The sequence below is a fragment of the Mandrillus leucophaeus genome, unplaced genomic scaffold, assembly GCF_000951045.1.
Source record: "Mandrillus leucophaeus isolate KB7577 unplaced genomic scaffold, Mleu.le_1.0 Scaffold588, whole genome shotgun sequence".
Classification (NCBI taxonomy): Eukaryota; Metazoa; Chordata; class Mammalia; order Primates; family Cercopithecidae; genus Mandrillus; species Mandrillus leucophaeus.
This window is the reverse complement of record NW_012106341.1, coordinates 1,716,434-1,744,083: the sequence shown is the minus strand read 5'-3', so window position 1 is coordinate 1,744,083 and position 27,650 is coordinate 1,716,434. Positions and strand designations below refer to the sequence as shown.

At 38.8% G+C, this 27,650-nt stretch overlaps 1 protein-coding gene and 1 pseudogene across 2 annotated transcripts in view; both read left to right on the top strand.

The window, feature by feature from the left end:
• The window catches only part of DOCK4 (dedicator of cytokinesis 4), a 491,532-nt gene that overhangs the window by 224,512 nt on the left and 239,370 nt on the right, over positions 1–27,650 (top strand). For both annotated transcript variants that reach the window (XM_011999203.1, XM_011999202.1), the window contains exons 6-8: positions 633–781; positions 5,426–5,510; positions 12,487–12,638. In XM_011999203.1, the coding sequence (XP_011854593.1) occupies positions 633–781; positions 5,426–5,510; positions 12,487–12,638 (386 nt within the window). The remainder of the gene's footprint in view (positions 1–632; positions 782–5,425; positions 5,511–12,486; positions 12,639–27,650) is intronic.
• Positions 17,775–18,566, top strand: LOC105553223 (annotated as a pseudogene).

Genomic DNA, 27,650 nt, shown 5'->3' with positions numbered 1-27,650 from the left:
TTTCCAGTAAACCACAGAGCTTAAATGAATTTCACAGGCGATTATCTTGATTCTCCACGATTGTTTTAAAAGTAAGAAAGAAAACACTACCTTTTTAAAAGTCTAAATACTGGCCCAATAATAGCACTGCGTGTCCATCAATGAATGAATTTGTGTGCCCAGCTTCTGAAAGGGGATCCAATAAAGTATTGAAACCAATATGCAAGAAATATAATTGGAAAACAATGTCTTCCATTTCATCAGCTTTAGTTGCATGCAGCCATGGCTCAGAGAAGGGAGAAAAGAATGTGAGCAAAAGTGATCAGGGAAGATTTCCTGATGGAGGTGGAAGGCAAGCCAAACCTTCTGGGATAGTAGCATTTGAGTAGTGTTTAAAAAATAAATAAAAGGAGCTCTTGAGAAGTAAAGTTGCATTTCTGGACATGAGAGCAGTGTTGTGAAACTTAGATGAAGCATATAGAGAATGCAACGAGTGTGTTTGCGGACAGTGAGCGAACAGTTTGTCTATTAACAGACATCTGTCCAGAGTGGCAAGCACATAGTGGAAGGGGCCCCTTCCCTTTCCTTTTTGGTTACCCCACAACTCAGTATGGAGACTGACTGCCAAACCTCCACGTGTTTGTATTTCTTAGCGAAATGAAGGTGATCTCTTCCACCGGCTGTGGCACATCATGAATGAAATCCTGGACCTGCGGCGGCAGGTGCTGGTGGGCCACCTCACCCACGACCGGATGAAGGACGTGAAGCGCCACATTACTGCCCGCCTTGACTGGGGCAATGAGTGAGTATTGAGCATCACAGGGCGGCCTCTAGTAGGTGAACACAATGGAAGTGACATAGGCCTGAGCCAGAATGTGGTAATGTCACTGGAAGCAATCCTATGGACTTTTTCATGTTTCTTGTTTTTGGAGGCTTAGTGCGAACTGTCATTGGTAGAGCCAAGAACCATTTCTTCTCAAGCTGGTGTGGGCAATGAAATGTCGTTTGTTGTCTAGTATCATATGTGGCCTGATGGTGTGGACATGCTCATGGAAAATGAAATGTTCACAGCAATGAATTAGATGTGGCTTCTGGCTAAAATGGATCCCATTCTCAAATAGGCTTTAGGTTTGGCATGTGGATTTGCTTTTAAAATATATCTCTTCCATATCATGGTAATAGATCACCAATGTAATCTGGAGGGAGACACTAATATTAACAGCTTCTGTGAAAGGTCTTATGACAAGTGCACTGGTGGGGCCTTTTATTGTTGCTGTGATTAGTCCTTTGTATTACGTACATATTAGCTACTTTGAGGAGCTGCTTGAGGGAACTCAGCAAAAAGCTGTTCTTGACCAAGATTTATTTTTAAACAAAACCGTGACTAATTTAAAATACCAGCCATGTACTGAAATGGTAAATCTAATCACTGAAAGCTCTGACCAAGGCTGATATTGTACCAAATGCGAATATTAACATAGAAGTGAGAAATCAGAATAAGCCACCTTTGACTGAGATCCTAGGGTTGCATGAGGTTTAGGTTTAAAGCGGTGACATGGTTCCTTAATAACCCACATGGCCATATCCTCCCTTCTTTTCCTCTCTCCAAATCCCCATTTGCTATTTCAAAGGATCTTAGGGCAACAGAAAAAAAAGGAAAGCAGACAGAAATGAAGAAAATGAGGGGAAGTGAACCACGGGTAAATTTGCCTCTTACTGAATGTGGAAAAACCAATTTGAAGCAGAATGCCACTTCCCATTACCATAGGAAATCACTTAGTCAGAAGCCAGGTTTGATTCTTCCCAAGATGTTGCACACTCTGAATATGAATACCCAGACCTACTAACAGATTTTTAAACCTCCATCTCACTCAGAGGACTTCTGGTATTTTGTTGAATAGGATGTGCCGTTCATCTTTTTACAGACAATGAATAGAAAAGCCCAATTCATTTATCTCTAGAAGATTCATTCCTGTGAGAAATGAAACAGGTACAAATGTGGAGAGGCAACAAGAGCACAGGACTGGAAGCTCTGCTTTCCTAGGACCTGAAGCAAACTCCTTAACCCTCTTCATGTCAGTTCCTCATCTGTTGAAGGAGGAAGTTGAACTAGAAAAGGCGCAAGGCCCCTTTCAGCTCCAGGATGACATTTAAAACACACAGCACCTCCTAACAGATTAGACTTCCCAGCCATTTACAGGGAACTTCCCATCCTGCCATGGGAATGAATTTCACAGGAGATTATCTCGAATCTCCATGATTGTGATGTGAGGTGGAATGGGAGTGGGAGGGGTCCGTTGGAGCGAGACCTGTGCTGCCTAATGTTTATTTTTTTATTGTTTTGAAAAACCTTTGAGGATTCTCTGAATTATTTTGGGTCTTAGTCATTATGCTGGTCCTCATTTCAAGGACTAGTTTGTAAATAGGAAGAAAGTTGGAGGAAATTAGCTTATCCAAAATAACATAGGAATGTAGATCAGGCAAGAAAATGATACTTCTTCAGTTTTATGAAAGAAAATGATGGCAGAATGAAAAGGGGAAGGAAGGAAAAACATTAATTATGACTGAATCATGACTCAGTTTTTGACTTACGTAAGTTCTGGCTTGTACTTTGGGCAGTTCTGTGGCTAATTTATGATAAGACGGTAAAACATTGATGCATGAAAATGAGCAGTATAATTTATTTAGATCATCTTCAACTTCATGAATTTTCTGAGCTGTGATTCTGTTTTCTTTGAAATTCTTTGGCTGTTTATTTTAAAATAACTTACAGTACAGAGATTATGAATTTACCTTATTTCTTTAAGTATACATTTGTTTTCTTATTGAATAGTGCTCATGGAAAGCAAATTAAGATAATCTCTTGCCTATTAAACTAGATGAAATTGTCCTGCAAAATAAGCTACCAGCACATAAATCTCTGGATGAACATCAATTAAGAATATGTTCCATCTCACGTTGTATATCAAACTGTTGAAGAGTAGTGAAGAGAAGCCCTCTTGATGTGGGAAGCTTAGGAAGAAGAGATCATTAATCTCATTTCCGAACAGGGCCAGCAAAAGAACTGGTCTTGCCTGGGAACCTCAGACAGCACTAAAATAATGGTACATGTTTCTGTTGCCCGTAGAGTCCTACAACATGATGTTCTTTGACTTTTCTGCTAAGATTATGTGAGAGGAGGCAATCAGTTAATCCTTTCTTCTTGATGTCACAGAGTAGTTTAGTGACTGAGTTGATATAAAACATGATGCTCTCTCTGTGTGATCTCCTCTCATCCTCTCTCTCCCCTGCTTGCCTCATTTCTCCTTATTCTTTGTAAAGCACTTCTTTGATTTTACTCTGTAGAATAGGAAACCTCAAACCATGGGAAGATATACCTAGGAATTAACAAAACCAAATAGAAACAAATAAGATTCTTCATAACCAGGATGCCAGGAAGCCAACAGAAGCCAATCAATCAAGACTATGGGAGAAAAAGACTTGTAGATTACAGGTTTCTGAGGCTGCAGAATTTTTGCACTCATTCTGCAGCCATGTAGGTCACCTGTCTTCACGTATCTTATCTTCCTCCTGCGTGTGACTGATGTCTGAATTTCCAAGTTCAAATTCTCAAAGAGGGAATCTTATTGATAGCCAATGTCTAATACTGCTGTTTGGGCTGAGCATTTTATACCAGCCTCTCATAAGCTGCTGGCCAGTCTTTGGGTTATTTGTCCTTAGGTCAGGTGCTTACCCATAGTCCAATCAGGTGCGGCTCAGGAAGGGGAGATGGTCAAATGACTACCTTGTCTGCCACCACCACTCCCAGCAGAGAATATGGATGGAGCAGCTTCTGATAGAAGGAGCTATGAGTAAGACAGGTATCACACATGGTTATATGCCGTCTTTCCTTTGCTAAATGATCTTCATCAGTAATATTGACCCAGTGTCAGATGATAACTTACACTGTAGTACAGTGGTTCTCTTTCAGAAGGGAATGGAGAATGGAGAATAGACCCTATCAGAATCCCTGGTGAGATGTAGCAAGGGGGAACATGGACATTTTGAAAACAAATCACAGTGCTTGTTGTGAGTTAAAAATTCAACTAACATTAAATAATGGGTGTGTGAATTTTTCTCTAGGTTTCCCAAAGAGAACCATCATTTAGGAAAATTGAGAAACTGTTTTAGTATCTGAAAGACAGCTCCTACTGTCAAGGAGGTGACAGCTTTCTAATCTTCTTAAGAACAAATAGCCCTCAGGGTAGCTGGGACAGTGCCTGGCTTGAAGTAGGTGCTGAATTCATAAATTTTACTTATGAAACCTTAATGAGATTTTTGGGGAGGGCATGGAAGAATTTTAGGTTTTTTTAAATACAAAAGTAAGCAAGCTGTGGTTCTATAATTGGAAATGTGATGCCAGAAGGCTTCCGTGTTAGAAAGAGTGGTGATGTGAAAGGGATTCAGAACAAGTGATCCTCAGAGAACTGAGCATGCGGTCTTGGATGTGGCGGTTGAGGGGTTCTGCTAGAGAAGAGGGTATCTTGGCCTTGATCAATAGGGCATTACACAGGCATTGTGTAGCCTTTGAGATGATTATGGAGGGTTAAGGAGATGAACAGAACTGTGTGGCATTGGTGTCAGCATTGTAATGTGGGTGCCCTGGAGGGGATTATGCTAGGAAGGTCGCTAAAGGGAAGCTAACCAGAATAGAATTAGACTCATGTTCCTCTGTTCATGGGAAGACATCACAAGTCAATTGCCACACTTGGTACTCTGAGGCTGGATATAACCTTAGAATACTTCTCAGCACAGCAAGCCACATGTCAGCCACAGTGAAATCTGACATAAAGGGTTAAACTCTTCTGCCAGCCCAGGCCCCAAACTCATTCCTCATTTCCATTTCCTGCCTTTACTGAGTTTTTCCTAATGACTGACCTCAGAATTTGCTGTAAATAAGGACCATGCACAAGTTGCCAGAGATCATATAAGAAATGTGTTGCCTCTGGGCACAGCTAGGTATACTGGTGCTAGGTAAAATTCTAAAGGCCAAATTTCCCTCCCCTCAACTCCAATTTCTAGAACCACATGATGTCTAGCTCTAGTTTCCATTCACTCCAGTGTGGAAGGCCTTCTCTTGTGATAATTTGAAGGGTGCTGAAGGCGTCACACCATATGGTGCTGAGGCCCCCAGTGACAGAAGCACTCCACTGAGAGTGCCAACCCATCCCTCCTGGATTTGCTTGTCTTTCTCACCTTCTGTGTTTCAAGTTTTGCCCAGTGTCCAGCCAAGTTATGTTGTCTACCCCAACTGTGGTAACAAGTCACACAAGGTAAAAACTATGGGTGAGAGAAGCATAGTGGGTGATATACCTAATTTCCAAGTGATGTAGTAAAAAAACAATTGTTTTTTAACGTATTTCATGGAGATAACTTTTCCCCCAAACGTTTGCAATTTGTTTTCTAGACAACTGGGACTGGACCTGGTGCCTAGGAAAGAGTATGCAATGGTGGATCCGGAAGACATCAGCATTACTGAGCTCTACCGATTGGTACGTACAGGAAATCTTGGCTCCCAGCCTCCCTGCTAATTTTCTGGTTTCCATGGCAGTCCTCATACTTGTTTGATTTTGTAAGAACAGGATGTTCCGCGATTAATTTAGAGAGAGTAAAAAGACTTGAGAGCTGAGGTGACCATGCCCTCAGTACAGTACTGAGACACTTTACCTGTCTAAGAATAACGTGGTACTCTCCAGTGGGCCCTCAACGCCCAGGCACCAGGAAGTCAGTACAAAGACGTTTTCAGTTCTTTTGTAAATCTTTCTACTTTTTGCCTAGTCTAGTGAAATGTTTACAAGTCATGCATAGTTTTCTGTTGTGTTTGAGGACCATACTATGACTAATGATGTCTAGTCTTAGCTCAGCAGCATGTTAACCTTCCTCCTGCCCCCATTAGCTCTATATACATATTGTGTGTGTGTGTGTGTGTGTGTGTACGTACATAATAGCACTATATACACCAACTACTGAAACAGTCTCCTTAGTCTTCAACTGCTGAACTTACACTCACCCTTCCCAGACTCCAATCCATTCCTAAGTACTGAAGCCCGTGAATCATCCTAAAATATTTGATCATATTGCCCATCATGGTCTCACTTATGACTTGAGTTTTTTTCTAGTTACATGGTAAGTTAAAGTCCTGTTTTTTTGCTTGGCATCCAGGTTCCCCAAATCTGGTCCAATCTGCCTCTGTTTAACCTTATATTCTTAAATAATTGTATGAAATGTACCTAATATCTTGATATTAGCTAAGTTCTGAAAATCCAAAATCAGAGAAGAGGTGGCTGGGATGGGCTTTCAAAAACCATCACCCTAAGCATAATTGTACTTTGATCTCATTACTGCTGCTTCTTACCATAAAGTTCCAAGAAGGACTGCGTATCGGAAATAGTAGACTCCTTTTTGGATGATCCTGCCTCTTTTGGCATATCTTTCCAAGCTTATTTTTCTGAGAATAATGAGATATTCTTAACCTGAAGATTATCTATATCTGAAAAACGTGGAAGAAAATTTCAGTAAGTCCACTGGGAATGTGTCTGATTTAAGAAGGCAGTTCTTAATATTGCTTTCAGATTTTTCCATGATCATCAAATTGATGTTCAGATTATCTGTACTTCATTGTGTCATTTGGAATCAATTCCATTTTTTAGAGGATATTCTTTATAGTATATTGAATTTCTTCAGAGTGGTGGTGTGTGCTGCTTGCCTTCATGACATCAGTGCTAAACAGAGTATCTGGCATGTAGTGAGAACATAGTTAGAGGTCATTTAGTGGGAGGCGAAGAAGGAAAAATAAGAGCATTCCACATTAAAGTCATCACTGCCTCTTAGCTTACATAACAGGTATAATCAGTACAGTTTGTCAGTCATATCCTCTGATGTGGCGTCTTTATTTTTGTTCATTTATTTAACTTATTGAACACCATATGCTCTCACTTTTAAGAACATCTCTCACTTAATTTTTAAGTTCCTTTAGGGAATGCACTGTATATACCTCTATGTTCAAGATAGTCTTGTACAGTGCTTTTGCACTTAGTAGGCACCGAGTCAATGCTTTGAAGATCATTATGGTATCATGAAAAGACTGGATTATTGGCTCCAAACAAGTGCATTTACAATCTCTCTCTCTCTTTTACCAGTTATTTGGGTCTTGGATTTATTATTTAATCTCTCAAAGCCTCAGTTTATTCATCTACTAAATGGGGAAATAATTATTTTCATGTTTATTATGAAGATTAGATAAGAAAATATATGTAAAATGCCTTTCCTTGACAGATAATATTTGCACAACACGTAAACATTTGGTCAGTTTTCATTCCTTTCTTTATTTCATCTGCATTGGAGAGCCAACAGGGTAAAAATAATTGATGCCTCATATTCGGGTTAGATTTGGCTGTGTCATGAAAAAATAAAAAGTAGAAGCTAAAACATGATGGAAATTTATTTCTTAAAGTATACAAGTTTAGAAACAGGAATTTCTGGGTTTGGTTGTTGTTTTATGGTGTGAAAAGGAATCTACAGCCTTATCTTTCTACACTGAACTTGGCTTCCGTTACCAAGAACACCTCTAAGTGCAGTATAGCTGCAAGAGTTCTAGCCATCATATTTGCATTCCAGGCAGTAGGAAGGAGACAGGTTTCTCTCAGTTGATTCAAATACTTTAATGAACCTTTCTGGAAGTTCCACACAACACTTGCACTTACATTTCATTGGCAGAGCTTAGGCACACCCCTGTATTTAGTTGAGTATGTCAGGTATTGGATGAATAACTGATGTCTGATGCAAATATATTTTATTTTCCTGAGTTTGATTTTGTGCATATGTAATTTTGTCTCTGTTCTTTTCATGTAACATTCTATATGGGATGGCAAATTGATTTCACCTCTTTCGGCATTCCAGTTTATTAGTGGTGGCTGCCTAGAGTGCAGTGTTGATAAGATTCCAGGGTCTCATCTAGGGTCTCATTGATTAGCAATGTTGGCCTTTGGTGGGAAAGACAGCAGGGGATATTTTAGTATGTTACAGCTGAGATCCTAGTTCAAAGCCTTCATTTTACAGATGAAGAAAATAAAACGTGATTTGACATGAAAACTTATTTTCTCCTCAGTGCTGGTTGCACTTGATTATTTCCAAAACAAAGAAAGTAGCCCAAGAACAACTCAAATAATTGTCAGCTTCAGAAGAGCGTGTGCTTTTCTTTAAGACAGTTTCTTTTTCTTCCTTTTTTTTCTCTTCAACTTTTATTTCAGGTTCTAGGGTACATGTGCGGGTTATGCAGGTTTGTTACATAGGTAAATGTGTGCCATGGTGGTTTGCTGCACAGATCAACCCGTCACCCAGGTATTAAGCCTAGTATCCATAAGGGAGTTTCTTTTTCAAGTTTCTGTTTTATCCTGGCCTAGCAATAATAAGATTCTCTGTAGCCCTGGTGTTTTTCTCTGTTCAACATGAAAGTGACTATTGATTTCACCAGGGAGGGTTGGGAGGCACCATCACCAATCCCTTGTTGTTTGGCAATTCATTGTCACTTTGGGTCGGTTAAATGGCCCAACACAGAGGACATTTGATTAATTGTTGCTGCTTTTCTTCTTTTACTTCTTCCTAGTCAGTGTCATGTTTGAAACACAAGTCTTTGCATCTTACCAAATTCGTATTGCATCATTAGAAAAAAAAGTCTCACTTTAGGTTCTTGATAGCCCTGTTAGCAGATCTTTCTCACCTAATTGTGTTCATGTAAGCAGGAAAAGTGCTAAACCTCACAGTGTTAGCATATGTCCACTTAGATATTTTGGTTTAGTGCCAAAGGCAAGATTTCAATCCTTCTATAAATAAAGGGAACCTTATTAGCCAGCTTCTCTCCTATTTGTGCCTGCAGGTTTCTATCTTTTTGGAAACCTTTCTTGGTTTTGTAAGATCATGCATCTGCTTACTCTGCAATCCTTAGAAGGTGAGACTAGCAGATCTCAGATGGAACACAGTGGTTCTCACATGCAATTTCAACCCAAGGGGATATTTGGCATTGTCTGGAGACATTTTTGGTTGTCACAACAGGAGATGGGAAGGAGAGATACTATAGGCATCTGGTAGGTAGAGGCTAGGAAAAGCTGCTAGATGTCCTACAAAGCCCAGGACAACCCCTATAACAAGGAAATATTCAGCCTAGTTGTCAGTAGTCCTGAGTTTGATAAACCCTGATGTAGACAGTTCATTCAATAATTAATGCATTATTTGAAGATTAAAAATTTGAGTCAGTTAAGTAAATCTTTGAGATGAATCTGTTTCTTCCCCTAATCAAAGAGATAGTTCGACTGTTAAGCACAGTTAGAGTAACTGGTAGGTGCATTTGTAGCCACAAATGAACTCAAGCTCTTGAAGTGTGAACCTGACTTTTTAATTTTATTGTAATAATACTTTCACAGAGATTTTTTTAGCAGTTTGCCAAAGTACTGAATTACCAAGAGAAAAGAAAGTAATCATAACCTACTAAGTCCAAATGGGTCCTAGACCTGAAAGAATAGTGGGGATGGGAAGAGGGGTATTTTCAGTGCTGGAGTGTGCTGGATGTGAGGGCCCATGTTAAATGTGCAAAGGGCAGAGTCAGGCAGGCTTATTACTAGCATGCATTCAAAGAACAAAAGTTCCAAGGCCATCATTACTCGAAAGACGCAACAATACATTGTTTAGTTTGCTGCGATTTGCATCTGTCTGCACATGATCCGGATCAGTGATTCTCAACCCTCATTGCCCATTAGAATCACCTGGGGAGCTTTTAAAACTACCAGTCTCTGGACCCCTCCAGCCCCTAGAAATTCTAATTTAATTGTTCTGAGATAAGACCTGGGCATAAGTATTTTTTAAAAGCTCTCTTGGGGACTCTAAAGTGCAGCCAAGGTTGAGAACCACTGATCTAGATATATTGGATTCGTTGCACGAGTAAAGGAGCTAATTTTTTCTCCTTAATTCTTAGGGAACGTCATGACTGATGCAGGGAACTTTGCACTGTTTGAGGTTAAGAGCGGATATCTCCTTAAGGTCTATTCTTTTCATAAGGTTTTTACATCTGTTTCTGTAGCTCTGGCCTTTAGTAGTCATTCAATTCTTCATAGTAGCTTGTGCTCTGTTACCCTTTTAAGTAAACATGTTTTTCTTTTAAGTAAATCAGTAAATACGGTAGCAATTCTGGTGGGGTGGAGGGGGGATGAGAATGCCTTGTGAGTTAGAGATGTATTTTTATGAACATATGATGCCACTTTTGCCACAGTTGAAAAAAAAAATTGTTAAAGCACAAAGTAGAGCAACCTTTATAGAAAACAAGCCAAAATTGTTCTTCTTTCCTACAGTTAGAATATTTTTCTTCAGGAACCTGTGTTTAGTAATTATATCCCACACATGCCTCAATGCTTAGGTCTACTTTTAAAAATGACTTACTTACTCCCCACTTTTACGAAGAGATTCCCGGTGTACCTGTTGAGTATACAGTGATTATAGATGAATTTAGCTGAATTTTTTCTACCCTTTGCTTCTCAAGTAGTTCAAAATAAAAGTTTTAACTTTTAAGCATGAAAAAATTCTAGTGATTTTATGTTGCGTTAACACTTGTAAATTTACATGACATTTTGGCTTCAAAATTTGGTCATTCAGTAGTTTTTGAACTCAAAGGCGTAAAAAGATGGCTAATGTAGACATGGGGTCATTTATCCTTCAACAAAGGCTGTGGCTCTGTTACAATGAAATTGAAATCCCTGAACTATTTTTTTAATTGTCAAAGTGATCCAAAAGAGTTAGTTTTTAAAAATTAGTCTGTGCTATGAAAGTGATAATCTTTCATGTTCTTAGCACCTGTTCTATTAATACACAAGCCTAGCCACATGTTTTTCCCGTACTCTTATCCTGAGTCAGTATTACTCGAAGTGTGGTCCAAGAAATGGCTGGACCGTGAACTGTTGGTCCAACTATACAAATGACAAGTAAATGATTAGAAACCTTTATGGCATTTGACATTGCCATGGCATTTTTATTGTATTCATGAAAGAATCAGTCTGCAGCAAGTTAAAGGGAGAAACAACCTGGTCCCTCACTGCAAGCAGTTTGAGGAGCTCTAACCTAGATAGGTAAATCCTGCACCCTCCTCAACTCTCAGCTAAAGTGCCATTTTCCCAGGACGCCTGCCCAGTCTCATGTCAAATCCCCACTTTTATACTCTCATCATAATCTGGATCTTTAGGCCAGGCACAGTAGCTCACACCTGTAATCTCAGCACTTGGGCAGACTGAGGCAGGAGGATCGCTTAAATCCAGGAGTTCAAGACCAGCCTGGGCAACATGGTGAAACCTTGTCTCTACAAAAAAATAATAAAAATTAGCTGGGTGTGGTAACACATGCCTGTAGTCCCAGCTACTCTGGAGGCCGAGGCGGGAGGATCTCTTGAGCCTGGGAGGTAGAGGCTGCAGTGAGTTGAGATCATGCCACTGCAGTCCAGCCTAGGCAGCAGAGAAAGATACTGCCTCAATAATAATAATAATAATCTGGGTCTTTGCTTCGTTCGTCATAGTTGCAGTTTTACACGTGTATGTGTGACAATTTTGTTCATGTCTGCTTCCCTTAGTAGATAGATGCTCTGTGAAGGTGTGAACTGTTTCTGTTTTTGCTTCTCATTGTGTTCCCAGGGTTTGGTACCTAGCAGATACTTGAATGTATGTTTGATGAATGATCATCCCCATGTTATCCTCCTTCCTCGACTTGTGAATGATTCTTTTTCTCCCTCAACCTGTGGGAACTCACATCTTGTCTTGTTACCCAAGTTGAACCTGCACTGGCTGTATTGAGGAAGGGACTCAAGGTGGACACAGATGCTATTCTTAGCTTTAGACACCTTACTGGCTTTCCTAGGTCTCTCCCTATAGCTCTACAGCAAGTTAGAAACTATGATTTGCCACAGCCTGTCTCAGACAACTACCACAACTTTACAATTTAGTATCACCTAAAAGAACTTTTAATTATGAGTAATGAGAAGTTATAACTTAGATATAATTTAGTCTGTTTTTTAAAAAGATGACTAATAATTTGTTCTCATCTTGGGAGTTGATAAGGGAGCAAAAGAATCCTTTGAACTTCCTGCTTCCTGAATCTACTCAGTGAGTTGTTATTTTCATATTAATGATTTTAAAAATTCTTCAAGCAAGGTTCCTTGATAATCTATAAACTTCACGGTTTCTTATTTTAGAAGTTGGAAGAAAATTTGGAATTTAACATCCAAAGTTAAATTGGATGTCTTCCGGACTATTTCTATGTCTATAGTCCAAAAGACATAGACTGTATATTTTGCTGTGGATTTAGATACCAAATCCACAGCAAAATAAAAAGTATGGCATAGGACATCACAGTTATCCCATAGCTAACTAGTTTGTTGGGTCCTATTATTTCCTTCAATCCATGCTGATCATGTTTTTGTTGGGGGGTGTCATTCAGATGGAACATCGACATCGGAAGAAGGACACCCCGGTGCAGGCCAGCAGTCACCACCTCTTTGTCCAGATGAAGAGCCTCATGTGTTCCAACCTGGGAGAGGAGCTGGAGGTCATCTTCTCACTCTTTGACAGTAAAGAGAACCGGCCAATCAGGTACCTGCACGTGGAGATAGTGTTTCAATGTCTTACTGTTAGAATGGTGCATATTTGTGCTTGGCAAGATTTAAGATATATGATCTTGTATACTTTTTACTCTATCAGCCCCAATTTTCTCACCAGTAGAACTCTGAGTTTCTAAGCTTCCTGTTCTTTGGATGTTTCTGTGAGGGATGATGAATGCAACATTCTTTGAAAAATTCAGAAGGGCTATAGAATCAGAATAATCGATATTAAATTGAAGTATGGCATGGATATCAAGTCTGTTATTTGTTTTAATTATTTTGTATTGGTAACATGAAGAAAATACAGATTCTCTGGAGAAGTTTGCTTATCACAGTCAGCATGCTGTATCTTTCAGATTTTTAGTAAACCATTCTGTTATTCTTATCCTATCTGGATCAAATGGTTTAAAGAGACAATTAAATACTTAGAAACCTTCCCATTAAAGTTTCAGAGCTGTGAGATGAAACCAATTTTCACATATTTCTTTTTCTTTCTCAGTTCTCTGAGTCTTACCTATTACAGTTCTCTTTTGGTTCTCTTTTCTCTTTTAGTATTTAGGAAAAGACATACAGTGTATGTTTTGGTTGTTACTCTAAAGTCTCAACTCTTATTAAAACTTTTTTGTCTAAAATTTTTAATATTTGTTTTAAAGTTAAGCACAAAACTTGCCATCTTTTAGATTAAAAATTTCACAGTTAAATTGCGAATTCGAATTGAATCACACAAATCACACATAATGACCCAACTGCACCATGCTTTAAAAAAAATACTTTTCAATAAACAGTCACAATTTTAGGCAATACCGAGTCTTATATATACACACTCGCATATGTATACATACATATGTATACACACACATATATACACACACGTATATGCATTCACATATATATACACACACACGTGCGTGCGTGCACGCGCGCACACACACATATGTAAGTGTATATATATACACACACACACACACATATATATATATTTTTTTTTGAGCCGGAGTCTTGCTTTGTTGCGCAGGCTAGAGTGCAGTGGTGTGGTCTCAGCTCACTGCAACCTCTGCCTCTGGGGTTCAAGTGATTCTCCTGCCTCAGCCTCCCGAGTAGCTTGCCCAGCTAATTTTTGTATTTTTAGTAGAGACAGGTTTCACCATGTTGGCCAGGCTGGTCTCGAACTCCTGACCTCAGATGATCCACCCACTTCGGCCTCCCAAAGTGCTGGGATTACAGGTGTGAGCCACTGTGCCTGGCCTGTTGTTTTATAAACAGAAAATAATCTTGGAGTAATTCTTTTCTGGTAGTTTTCTTTTTCTAGGGAATATGTGTGAAGTTTATTTTTAATGCAGTTACAGTCATAAAATCTTTGTTGAATTAAGTTATATCTTAGTCATTATCTACTAGTAAGTGTACTTTTTATTTCTTGACAGTGGACTATGACCATAGAATTTAGAAAGTGGTGTTTTTGTGCACCAGGGACAAAATTTATGAGGTGTGGAAATAACAGTGGTAATACAGTTTTAAAATCTACTTTCTACACTATTAGAGGAAATGAATCAGTGTGTTAAAAGAACTTTGCCTCTTTACAAATCAGCACTACTAAAAAGGGAAGTAAAGGGCATGAAAAACTGATCCAAGTTACACTTTAGAAATGTGGACGATTATTTAGAGATACTTGTTTATATGTCGAAGTGTGTCTGGTTTATGGGTAGTTTAGTTTATAAAATCTTTATAATATTGTCTATATAATACGTGATCTCTTTAATATGCTTTATAAACTATATGGAATGTAAAAGGAAGAACTGAAGTTATTCTTTTGCTCATTTCTGTTAAACTAAAGTTTTGTTTGTTTGTTTGTTTTTGTTTTTGTTTGAGACAGAGTCTTTCTCTGTCACCCAGGCTGGAGCTCAGTGGCACATTCTCGGCCCACTGCAACCTCCACCTCCTGGGTTCAAGTGATTCTTGTGCCTCAGCCTCCTGAGTATCTGAGATTACAGACATCCGCCACCACGCCCAGCTAATTTTTGTATTTTTAGTAGAGACAGGGTTTCACCATGTTGGCCGGGCTGGTCTTGAACTCCTGGCCTCAAGTGATTCCCCCGCCCCGGCCTCCCAAAGTGCTGGGATTATAGGCATGAGCCACTGTGCCTGGTCAGCTGTTAAGCTAAAGTTTTTGTGGAATACAAACTCCCCTTTGCCACTAATGCTCAAATTACATTATCATAGGATTGTAGTAATTTGGGATTAATATTAGCTTGTCTCTAAATATCATCTCATTATAAACATTTTCCAATTTTCTCAAACATTCTAAATAGGTATTGATCTTCAGAGTGCCCCTTATTTTATTCCTATATCCTTAGCAAAAGTAAGATAATAACCCGGGTACAGGGTCTGCCAAAATGGTTCAAGCCAGGAGCTGTGTAGTTTTTCTGGTCTGTAATGTGGCTGGGCTGCCATGCCTGCCTACTTCCCCTGGGTCTCTCCCTCCGCTTTTCCCTCTCTCACTTCTGCCTTCACTCTCCCCTTTTGTCACCCTCCTCCCCATCCCTTTTCCTCCTTCTCTCTCTCTACCCCCTCCACCACATAAACACACAAACACACAAACACACACACACACACACACACACACACCTTCAATATCCCACCTGATCTGTAATGATCCTAGGAGAAATCAAGTCAATCCCTTCCCACTGCTTCTCCTCACTGCGTTGGGTTATCTATGGCTCTCACCTCTCAAACTCAGATCACCATGAAGGTAATTGGCCAAAGAATAAGAATCACAATATATGCTTACTAGATGTTTGGAACAGCCTCAGATTTATCTTCTTGATGTTTCTGAGGCCTCAGGCCACACAGTGATTGTTTTCTTTTAGGAAGTGTTCAAAACCTTGTAATGAGTCAGTTTGGTTCAAACTGCTGGGAACACAGGGCAGTTCACCGTCCCTGCATGAAGAGGCCTTAGGATGCACAGATCTGAAGACTGGGCTTGACTCTTGTCTCTGCAGTTGATGGTGACTCTGCAGCCCTGACCCTTTTACTTCCTTCTATTTTTTTTTTTTCATCTTGGAACTGCTAACAGTTCTTGCTGCCTTCATCCCACCTGGCATAGGTAATGAGTATCAAATGTCTGCATCTTCTCAGAAAAAAGTACTGTGAATGTGAGATGTGATTTTAAGGCATTGTTATATTTCTTCTTGTGAGTATTATAAAATTTTGTATTTCTTTTAAACTTTTTATTTTAGAAAAATTTCCAACATACATAGAAGTAGACTATTGTAAGGAACCCTTATGTACCCTCCACCAGCTTCAACAACTATCAACAAAAGTTTGATCTTATTTTAACACATTCCTTTCCAATTTTCATCTTTACCCTAGATTATTTTGAAGCAAATTCCTGACCTCATAACATTTTCAAATGTAAAAAAGGGAACTCTAAAGGAATTATCATCTAACAAATTAATATTCCTTTAACATCATCAAATATTCATTTGCAATTGGATTCAGATTTCCCCTATTGACTCATAAATATTGTTTTACAAATTGTTCAAATTGAGATTCAAATAAAGTCCATATGTTGCAGATAAGTCTTATACATAAATTTCAGCTCTAGCTTCCCTCTTCCTCTTAAATTCCTGGAACTTACTTGTCATTTGGTTTATTTCTTTTTGAGAGTTCAAATTCTAATTGCAAACATTGAAAATCAGTGGACAAAAGATAGTATAGTTAAGTGAATGCTTGTGTTATTAACTAGGAGGGTTAGTGCTATAATTTACAAAAAGTAAAATGCCAGAGGAAAAGAAGTCATACGAAAAAGACACTTGCACACTCATGTTTTTAACAGCACAATTTGCAATTGTATTAATATGGAACCAGCCCAAATCCGCATCAATCAATGAGTGGATAAAGAAAATGTGAGATAGATAGATAGATAGATAGATAGATAGATAGATAGATAGATAGATAGATAGATATGCGCCATGGAATACTACTCAGCCATGTAAAGGAATGAAATAATGGCTTTCGCAGCAACCTGGATGGAATTGGAGACAATTATTCTAAGTGAAGAAACTCAGGAATGGAAAACCAAACATCATATGTTCTCACTCATAAGCTGGAGTTAAGCTATAAGGATGCAAAGGCATAGGAGTGACACGATAGACTTTGTGAACTCTGGGGAAAGGGTAGGAGGGGGGTTAGGGATAAAAGACTACACATTGGGTACAGTGTACACTGCTCAGGTGAAGGGTGCACCAAAATCTCAGAAATCACCACTAAAGAACTTCTTCATGTAAAAAATTTAAAAAAAAATAAAAAACAGAAGGACAGAGAACTAGAGATGTGATAAAACATATGTTAAGTGTTAATGATAGAATCTAGGTAGTATGTATATATGTGTTCACTGGAAGTTTTTTTATTTCTTTATATTTAAAAGTTTTCATAATGCTAAAAAACTTAAAAAAAAAAAAAAAAGTAAAATGCAGTCTAAATGATCTTTGTGGCTTTAGTCTGGCCATTGATCACAGAACGTTACCTTGTCCGGGTACAGGTGGAGGGAACAACATGTGTAAAACCTATAGAGGACGGATTAGGAAACAAGGTGTTTATTCCTCACATAAGACAGATAACTGGTTAGTACTTTGAAAAAAAAAAAATTCTCCTTTAAGAAGCAAACAGCCAGCATTTATTGAGCACTAACCATCTGCCATACTCTGTTTCAAGTGCTTTAAGTATATTATTAGCACCAGTTTTACAGATGAGGAAGCCAAGGCACCAAGAGGCTAGAGAAGATGACCAAGCTTCTGTAAGTGGCAAAAGGCTGAGCAGAGCTGCAGACCCCATGCTCTGGCCCAAAACCTGCCCTCTGAACCACAACACCAGCAGTCGCATCAGAATCACTGCCTAAGTGCTTCAGTATTTATCTGAAAGTTTCCATAGTTGAACAGGATTTTATTGGCCAGAATTGGAGCTTTAGAGACTGAAAGTTTTAATAATAAATTGTTATGAATTCTTGATAATGGTAATTCTGAAATTGATATAGGGCCTCAGAAATCGTCTATGCTATAGAAGTTGGGTTTTAAAATTGAGTCCTTCTCAAAATACTTTAAGAATAGCAAAGTGGCTCCTCTAGCTACCCATGATGTGGAAAGGAAAGAAGGCCAAGAAGAAGAAGGTGTCCCTGACCCCTGCTGTCTTGAAGAAGAGGAGGCCAAGAAAGTGATACATCCCCTGTTTGAGAAAAGGCCTAAGAATGTTGGCATTAGACAGGACATCCAGCCCAAAAGGCACCTCCCTGGCTTTGTGAAATGGCCCCGCTATATCAGGTTGCTGTGGCAAAGAGCCATCCCCCATAAGTGGCTGAAAGTGCCTCCTGCAATTAACCAGTTCACTCAGGCCTTGGACCACCTAACAGCTACTCAGCTGCATAAGCTGGCCCACAAGTACAGACCAAAGACAAAGCAAGAGAAGAGGCTGTTGGCCCAGGCTGAGAAGAAAGCTGTGGCAAAGGGGATGTGCCCACTAAGAGACTACCTGTTCTTTGAGCAGGATTAACACTATCACCACCTTGGTGGAGAACAAGAAGGCTCAACTGATGGTGACTGCAGATGACATGGATCCCATTGAGCTGACTGTCTTCCTGCCTGCCCTGTGTCATAAAATGAGGGTCCCTAACTACATTATCAAGGGGAAGGCAAGACTGGAATGTCTAGTCCACAGGAAGACCTGCACCACTGTTGCTTCCACACAGGTTAGCTCAGAAGACAAAGGAGCTTTAGCTAAGCCAGTGGAAGCTATCAAGACCAATTACAACGACAGATATGATGACATCTGCCATCACTGGGGAGGCAACATCCTGGGTCTAAAATCTTTGGCTCACATTCCCAAGCTGGAAAAGGCAAAGGCTAAAGAACCCACCAGTAAACTGGGCTAAATGTGCACTGTTGAGTTTTTGTACATAAAAATAATAATTCTAAAAAAAAAAAAAAAAGCAAAGTGACATCAATTCTTTATGCTAGTGATCAAAATCTTAGATTAAGTACTTAGATATGTCCAATACAAAATGAGCCAGCATGTAAAAGTACTCCGTTTCTCATTCATTCAGTAGAATTATGAAGCACGTAGTATCTCCTCAGTACCAGCAAGACTGCGTTTCCTGATAAGAACGTGTCATTGAAGCTGGACCATATTTAGAAAGCCCATTAATCTTGTCTCAAAACAATTACTGAATATCCCTGAAGGTGGCCCAGTATGTTAAGCCTGCAAAGTGTGTTTTGGACACCTCTTGCAGTGACTAAAGATTCAGGCCCATTCCAATGGCATCCTGCTCAAACACACCTACTCCAGGCCTCTTTTCCAGTTTACCTTCCTCACTTGTTTATGTCACATCACCAGCCCAGAGTCTCCTGAAGGCACAGCCACATTGGAGCAGCAAAAATCACATACTTTTTTTTGAGATGTATACAGTCTTGACACAATTTCTCTCTATAAAAGATAATTATTAGTTTTATAAAATGAGTTTTCCAGATTTTTACATGAGCCAATTGTTCGTAGAGCATATTTATCTGGTTGAAAGTTTATGATTTCCCCAGCCCTCAAGGGTATTGCTGGGAAAGGGAGGGAATCATTTCTCCGCAAATCATTGGTAATTTTATTACATTCATTTAACACTCATGTGATGCTTATTATATTCCAGGCACCATTCTGAGCTCTTTAAGAAATATTAATTTAATTAGCCCTTGTAACACTCTATAAGGTAGATACTACTAATATCCATGTTTTTATAGATGGGGAAACTGAGGCACAGAGAGTTTTTTTTTTTTTTTTTTTTTAAATAACTTACCCAAGGTCATACAGCTGGTATGTGGTGGAGCTAGTATTCTAACATGGCAGTTTACGTAGGAATCTGTATTCTAAATCACTGCTCTTCACCCATACTCATCATGTACAATATCTGTAAAATTCTGTATTTTTCATCAACCTATTTTTACTCACCATTGTGTAATAAGGGGTCTGTCGAGGGTTTGTGGTTTTAGGAAACTAGAGTAGGAGGGACTTGACCTCGTTAAGAATTGACAGGAAGGCTGGGCGCGGTGGCTCAAGCTTGTAATCCCAGCACTTTGGGAGGCTGAGACGGGCGGATCACGAGGTCAGGAGATCGAGACCATCCTGGCTAACACAGTGAAACCCTGTCTCTACTAAAAAATACAAAAAAACTAGCCGGGCGTGGTGGTGGGCGCCTGTAGTCCCAGCTACTCGGGAGGCTGAGGCAGGAGAATGGCGTGAACCCGGGAGGCGGAGCTTGCAGTGAGCTGAGATCCGGCCACTGCACTCCAGCCTGGGCGACAGCACGAGACTCCCTCTCAAAAAAAAAAAAAAAAAAAAGAATTGACAGGAAAGATCCAGTAATGAGGGAGACGGGAAATCACTGATCGCCCAAGGTCCCTTAGGAGGCATCAGGAAACAGATTTGAGTTTGCAGGTGGGGAGATTAGCCATGGGCCAGAGAAAGAAAGAGACAAAAGAATGTAGACGTGCATAAACTGAGGTGTAGGATTGGGCGTATGAGTTTTTGTTACATAAAAGCAAACTACTGAGCATTATTTGTTACTGTGTCTCCTTTAGCTTGCATTTAAAATTGGCTTCTGTACTACATGGTGATAGAGTCATGGTGTTTGTTCATGCTTTCCATAGGTTGTGCAGCTACGGATGTATACATTAATTCTTATCTCTGCTGTTTTGGCATATGTCAATTAATCTACAACAGACAGTAAATTTTATGGACCAGTGAAAACAACGCTGTTTACTGGTTGACTACCTCCCTTATAACTTTCATTACTTTGTTTACTGATGTACTCTAAGGCTTCATTAGTTAAAGTTGTAAATTTGTCTGGGGACTAATCTATTAATGCATTGCATTCTCATCAGAGAATATATTTAATAGGACCTGAGTGCTGCCAGTTGGTACTCAGCTGGCATAGGGCTGCTCAGGCATGCGAGCTGCTGGCGTGGGCTTTTATTTGAGAAAATAGCAGCAGGGTAGTACTTCTGGAAAAAGTGTTATCCCGATGATTAAATACAAAAAGTCTTATCCTAGTAATTAAGTACAGATGAGGTTTACTGTCTGCTTGTGACATATTCACATACTTTTCTGAAGCTAGGTATTTTTTCTAACATCACACCATTAAACTCTCCATTTTTCTTGAAATAGTTCCTTTCCATATAAATTTTATATTGCCTACAATTACCTTCTATTTCGTATATCATTCCATTCTGTCATTTAAGGAAAGGAAAGTAATGAATGCAATTGGTGAGGTATAGATTTTTTTTAATATGGAAATACGGATTCATACTGAATTCTGAAATACATCTGGATATCTCTTCATCCCCAGGACACATACCTGTCTGTCATCTTGTGCTGGAGTCAGATGGCAAGAGTTCAAGTCCTGGCTTTGTCATTTAGTAGCTACATCAGCTTTGGCAAGTTAATTCATGTCTCTCAGGGCTGTTAACTTGTCTGATAAGTAGAGATAATAATAGTACTTTCCCTATGGGGTTATTGGAGGATTAAATTTTGTGTAATACTTTCCACCTGATAATTGGTCAGTAAATCTTAGTTATTAGAATGATTATTTTTAAAAAATAATACAGGAAATATACTTAACCAGAAATACTGTGTGTTGGTTGCTCTTGAAGCCTTAAAGAAATATGTTCCAAGGAACTGTTTATTTTTTTAGGTATATGGTATTATAGTTATGTAATATTTAGAGACCTACTAGTAAACAGGTAAAATGGAGTCAGAGGTATAAGATTTGCTTTAAAATACTTCAGCAATGGCAGAACAAAGAGAAAGAAAAAGCATAAAGGAGAAAATATAAGAAAGTATGTGGAGAAAGTAAAACAAAATTTCTTGGTTATGAATTCCCTGTGATAGGTATATGAGCTCGTGGTTGAACTTCTAGCTTGTAGTATATATAGCTAATGAATTACCTGCTTAAAATTTATTAATGTTTTCTGTATGTAGGCCATAAAGCAATGAGAAAAGACTTTTTTTTTTCCAATCTCTTTAAAGAACATTGGATTGGTTTAGTCACTAGCCCTATAGATGATGGTCTGAATTCCATTCTGCCTAGAACAATATATTCGTTATATGAACCGACAGTTATGTTTTTCATAATGTATTTGACAAAACTTAAGAGGAATGTTTTCCTAATGGTCTAGGACATTGAGTGTTATATCATACATACGTTATAATAATATTCCCCTTGAAGCATGAGCCTTGACTCAGACTTAAAATAGGCAGCTTTTGGAAGATTAATAAAGATTCTGTGAGAGAAAATACCTTGTATACTTAAATCCTTAAAGGATTTTTGCCTTACAGGCAAAATCAGTACCACTTTCCTAGAAATTCTGAATACATATAGGTTTATCCTCCCAAAGGTGAGGGAATTCCAGTTGTAAGAATGCACATCACCTCTACCCATTTGCTAGTTCATTCACTCACTATGAAAGTGTGGGAGGAGTAAGTGAAGTGTTGTATGCCAGCTGTACGAGGTCCTTTGAGCATTTGTAGAGGTTCAAAGGTGAATCCTAAAGCAATGGCAGAAGTGATCCAGACACAAGTGAAGGAATGTACTTTGAAAAAGAGGAAGGACGCTTCTTTTATTAATGTGAAAGATGAGGGAAGTGAAATGGGTGTAAAATGCTGAGATGGAATCAAGAGACTGGGTCTGTGGCCTTGATCTTTTTTAAGTAAAGCAGGAAACAAGACCAGCTGCCATTGGAGAGCAAAAGAGAGGACAGAGAGAGCTGAGGACTGAAAGTGAGTTGTAGGAGGAAGGCAAGCAGATGTGAAGCAAATGTGTGATAGGGATCCAGCAATCCAACCCCTGGGCATGCATCTAAAGAAATGAAACCAGTGTGTCCAAGAGATACCTGCACTTCCATGTTGACTGCAGCACTATTGACAATAGCCAAGATGTGGAGTCTACCTAAGTGTCCATCAACAGATGAATGGATAAAGAAAATGTGGTAGATATACACTTTGGAATACTATTCAGCCTTAAAAAAAAGGAAACTCTGTCATTTGGGACAGCATGGATGTACCTGGAAGACATTATGTTAAGTGAAATAAACCAGGCACAGAGTGACAAAGAGTGCATGATCTCACTGACATGCAGAGTATAAAAAAATTGAACTCATAGTAGTGGAGAGAAGAAGGGGAATTACTAGGGGTTAGGGGAGGGAATTTTGGAAAAAGAGAATACAAAATTTCAGTTAGATAGAAGGAATAAGTCCAAGAGAGCTATTGTACAACATGGTGGTTATGTTTAATAGCAATGTATTGTATACTTGCATATTGCTGAGGGAGTAGATTTTAAGTGTTTTCATCACCAAAAAAACAAACAAAAAAAAATGTGAGGTAAATCATGTGTTTTACCTCACGGTAGGTTAGCTTGATTTAGCCATTCTACAATGTATACGTATTTAAAAACAACATGTTTTATTTAGAATTGATAAATATATACAATTTTTATTTATCAATTCTGGTTTTGTTTTTTTTTTAAGATGGAGCCTCACTCTATTGCCCAGGCTGGAGTACAGTGGCGTGATCTCGGCTCACTGCAACCTCTGCCTCCTCCTGGGTTCAAGCGATTCTCCTGCCTTAGCCTCCAAGTAGCTGGGACTACAGGCATGTGCGACCATGCCCGGCTAATTTTTTGTATTTTTAGTAGAGACGGGATTTCACTGTGTTAGCCAGGATGGTCTCGATCTTCTGACCTCGTGATCCTCCCACCTCGGCCTCCCAAAGTGCTAGGATAACAGGCGTGAGCCACTGCACCCAGGCCATTTATTTATCAATTCTAAATAAATAAATAAATGTTTACAGTATTATAAATAATTAAGTGTGAAAAAGAAAAGTGTGATAGGGAGTGAGTGTGAGTGCTCATAGAATTGCTGAGTGCAGTGAGGGCCGCGCCAACAGGAGACATCTGAAATTGCTGGTGCATCCAGAATCCCAGGTTAGCTTTTGCTGGATGTGCTTAGCAAATAGGGATCAGAAGCAGGTGATAAGGTTGGAGACTGAAACATCATAGGTGGAAAAGAATGAGAAAATTGAGAATTTTGTGTCACAAGGAAAATCTAAGAAGTTACCATCATAGCTTCCAATGGGTGAGGCTGATACAATCTAATAGCCTTTTCAATTTTAAAAGGAAATGAAAGAACTGTGCTTCTTTAGAAAAGACTGAGTTGCTAGGAAAGTTTTTCAAGAGTTTACAGAAAGAACTGTTGGGGAGAATTGTTATTTGGCCTAGACTAGTAAAAAATGCTAATATTTTTGTGTATGTATGCTAGTACATAACACAGTTAAGACAGCAGATAGGGCTTTTTAATTCCCTGCGCTGTGCTAGTATTTCTCATTTCATACATCATTGAAAACTTACAGCATGATCACAGAAGTTCAGCATCTATATTGTTATATAAATTAGGAACATATATTGTTTTGAACATCAAAAATCATGGGCATAGATACCTTTTTGTAGTTTCGTGTCATAAAATCAGCTCAAAAATGTGATGGCTCCAAAGCAGAGCAAAGCAGAGCAATAATGTAGGGAAAATGTCTGAGTGGCCAGACGTGCAGGGAGTACAAGTTTGTTTGAGAACAAAAATAGATGGAGACGGCATTCAGAGACCCTCCTTGGATTGTGGCAATATCAACTATTTCATACGGCCCAGAGCATTTCCTGCCATGTCTAGACATGCTGGCACAGATTTCTCTGTGGGTGTCTGCCTGCCTGTCAGTGACCCGCAGCGACCTTCCCTCGGGCCCCCTGTTGAAAGGCACTCCTGCTTTCCGCCCTCGCTCTTCTCCATCATTTGATTGTTCCAGCAGGTGCATGAAATGTGGGATTGTTGTCACTTCAGAGTTAATCAGGTTTGTGGTTCACTCCCCCTTTGGTCACACTTCTGTGTCCCATTAAAAAAAATCACAAATAATTGCTTTAGAGATGCTGTGATGTCAATAATGGAAGAGTTTTAAATATGAAATGAGCCAGGAGGCTCTAAATTAATACAAAACAAGCAAAGAAATGCTTTATTCATACTGAGAGCACCCAGGGTAGAACTGATTTACTTTTTTCTCTGTAGCATTTTAAGAGCCATACAATTCTAGTTGTTTTTGAAGTTGTAAATTACTGCATCGTTATAATGTGTTGTTATAATAATAGGTGGCCAGAAATTCCAAGTTGCAGAAAACCAAAAACGCACAGAGTCAGTGAACTCAGAACTGACTTTCTCTTTCCCTTTCACTCTAAGCTCTGATTATTCAAGCTACTTGTCTCTTTTTACTTAAATAGTGCAGGATTTTAGAAGGTGACCAGAAGGTCCTTTTACCCCTATTCCTGTGTTTTAAAAGTGATGATTGATGTTCTTTTCACTAGGATTTGGATCATCTCTGTCTTTCTTCCTTTGCCCTATGTCTGCTACCCATAAGGTATTCAGAATTATTCAGCTTTCCTAAGTTCCCTACAGGATAAGCTATGGTCACACATAACAACCCACCTCACAAGGACTTCTTTGGTATTCATCGCCATTCGTGTTGTAAGATGGTTCACCGTTAACAAAGGAATTATTAATGATGCAGTTCTTGTCAGTTGCTTTTCCAAAGGTAAGACTTTGCCCACTCATCATCTAGATGTTCTCAGCACCTTGTAGAGTGCCTGACACAGGGTTGGGATTGATGCAGTTAGAGGAAGCTTACAAGTCTTACATTGTTGTTGAGGGAAAGCATTAAGAGATCATGCCATTATTATCTTAATTTTTGCTATCATCATCTTTCCACTGTGGTGAGGATGTGCTTATTAAGAAGGGAGAGTACTCAAAGTGTTGAGTGCGTCAAAAATGTTTATAGAGTCGTTTCATGTTACGCTGTGCTAATAAGAACTGTGCTCTCAGCCCTGTCTCTGGGTAAACGTCATTTGCAAACACTGTCATGCTTAAAAAGTACATAAAAATTGTCAGATAAATGTATAGCATCTTCTCCCAAGTATTTCCATGTAGACATTTTGGACTACAAGTTAAACAGAAACTGCATCTTTTTTTTATTTCAGTTGAGCTTTATAAAGTTCACACTCTTCTTATGGAATTGCTGATGTTCATTCGTTCATTCATTTATTTATTCAGCAAACAATTCTTGCTGTCCTTCTCAGGGTGAGACACTCATTTGGACATTGGGAACATATCATTGAATAAAACAGGAACAAAAAGTTCCTACCTTCACACCATTTATTAATATGTTGTAAGACGATTTGACATTAACAAAGGAGTTATCAGTGATGCAGTCCTTGTTAATGCCTTCTCCAAAGATAAGACTTTGCCAGTAGGCGGAACTTTTATAGTCTACGGATGTTCAAAATATTCCAGGAAGTATTTTTTCCAGGTTGTTTAGTTATATAGTATACCTCTAAGGATTTTACTTGAAATGAACTTTGAGATTCCTAAAGTCTTCTGAACTTAGAGTCATGGCTATCTTTCTTAAATCAACAGTCAATCAAAATCATTTCCTTAATTGGCCAGTTTCTGTATCATCCCTTTGTATGCTACCCAATATGCAATTTTTATTTTACAAAAGTATTTCACATTTCTTAACAGTCAATCAAAATCATTTCCTTATTTCACCAGTTTCTGTATCATCCCTTTGTATGGTATCCAATATGCAATTTTTATTTCACAAAAGTATTTCACATGTCTAAAGCAATGGTTCCTAACTTTTTCAGTACCAAAGATTTCTTTTTAAAAGTATATACGCCTGTAGTCCCAGCTACTTCGGAGGCTGAGGCAGGAGAATGGCGTAAACCCGGGAGGCGGAGCTTGCAATGAGCTGAGATCCGGCCACTGCACTCCAGCCCGGGCGACAGAGCGAGACTCCATCTCAAAAAAAAAAAAAAAAGGGTTTTAAACTATAGACTTCAACAGAAAATAATGTACCTGTTCTCATAAGCATTAACATTTTCCTATCAATTAAGAAGTTCTGTACCTCCCAGGTTAAAAAAGCACCCGATCTTCAAAAAATATAGTTGAATGAGTCATCTAATAAATAGTATTTAATGATGCCTTAGATCATTTTCGTTTTTTAAAGTTATAATGAATATAAAGAACCTATCAGTAAGCTGTTGTGTCCATCAGTAAAAGCTATTGAAAGGCAAATTTGATTTTTGCTTATAAACAAAAATGTATCTGAAACAGATCTCAAGTCAACTTAGTTTAATTTTGCCAAAGTTAAGGTTATGCACCTAGGAAACAGGTCTGTGCCTTTCTCCGAAGATGAGAATATTGAGACTTCAATATTTAAAGGGGAAACGCAGGCTGGAGGGGAAAGAGAAAGGTGGTCACATTACTGAATCCACATGTTGCAAGAGAAAAGGAATAGGTAGGGGAATAGTCAATTATGTATTCATCTCATGCTCAGTAAATGAACACTTTACAGACAATAAGGTGAACATAGAGTAACTACCTGTGGAGATATTTAACCTGTTATCTGTAGCTCTCTGCTTAGGAGCAAAAGGAAAGGCAGCTTCTTGCATGACTCAGCTTTCAGCTTAATCTTTTTCCCTTTGGTAGAGTGAACTGGGGATCCCAAGTTTTTATTTTCTCTTCACAGACGTAATTTCATGAAAAAAAGAAAACCTCTTTAAGATAATAAATGCATGAACGATTTATTATACTTACTGTTTTTACAGGGCTTGAATTACATGGATTTTTAGTATTTATTCTGGGTTTATTTATGACTTTTCTGCCTTTTTAAGAAACTGCATGCTTCAACTCAAGAGTACTTATAAAGAGCTCAGGTTTACTTTAACATTTCTTATTATAGATACCTTCCTAACGAAAAGATGTTAGAAAGGTCAGAATAATTTCTGAATATAGATCAGAGTGATTCTTTTCTCATGAAATGTCAAAGAGACAGTGTTTCCAATGATCGAATGATAGAAATTCCCAGAATGATAAGCAGAACGCAT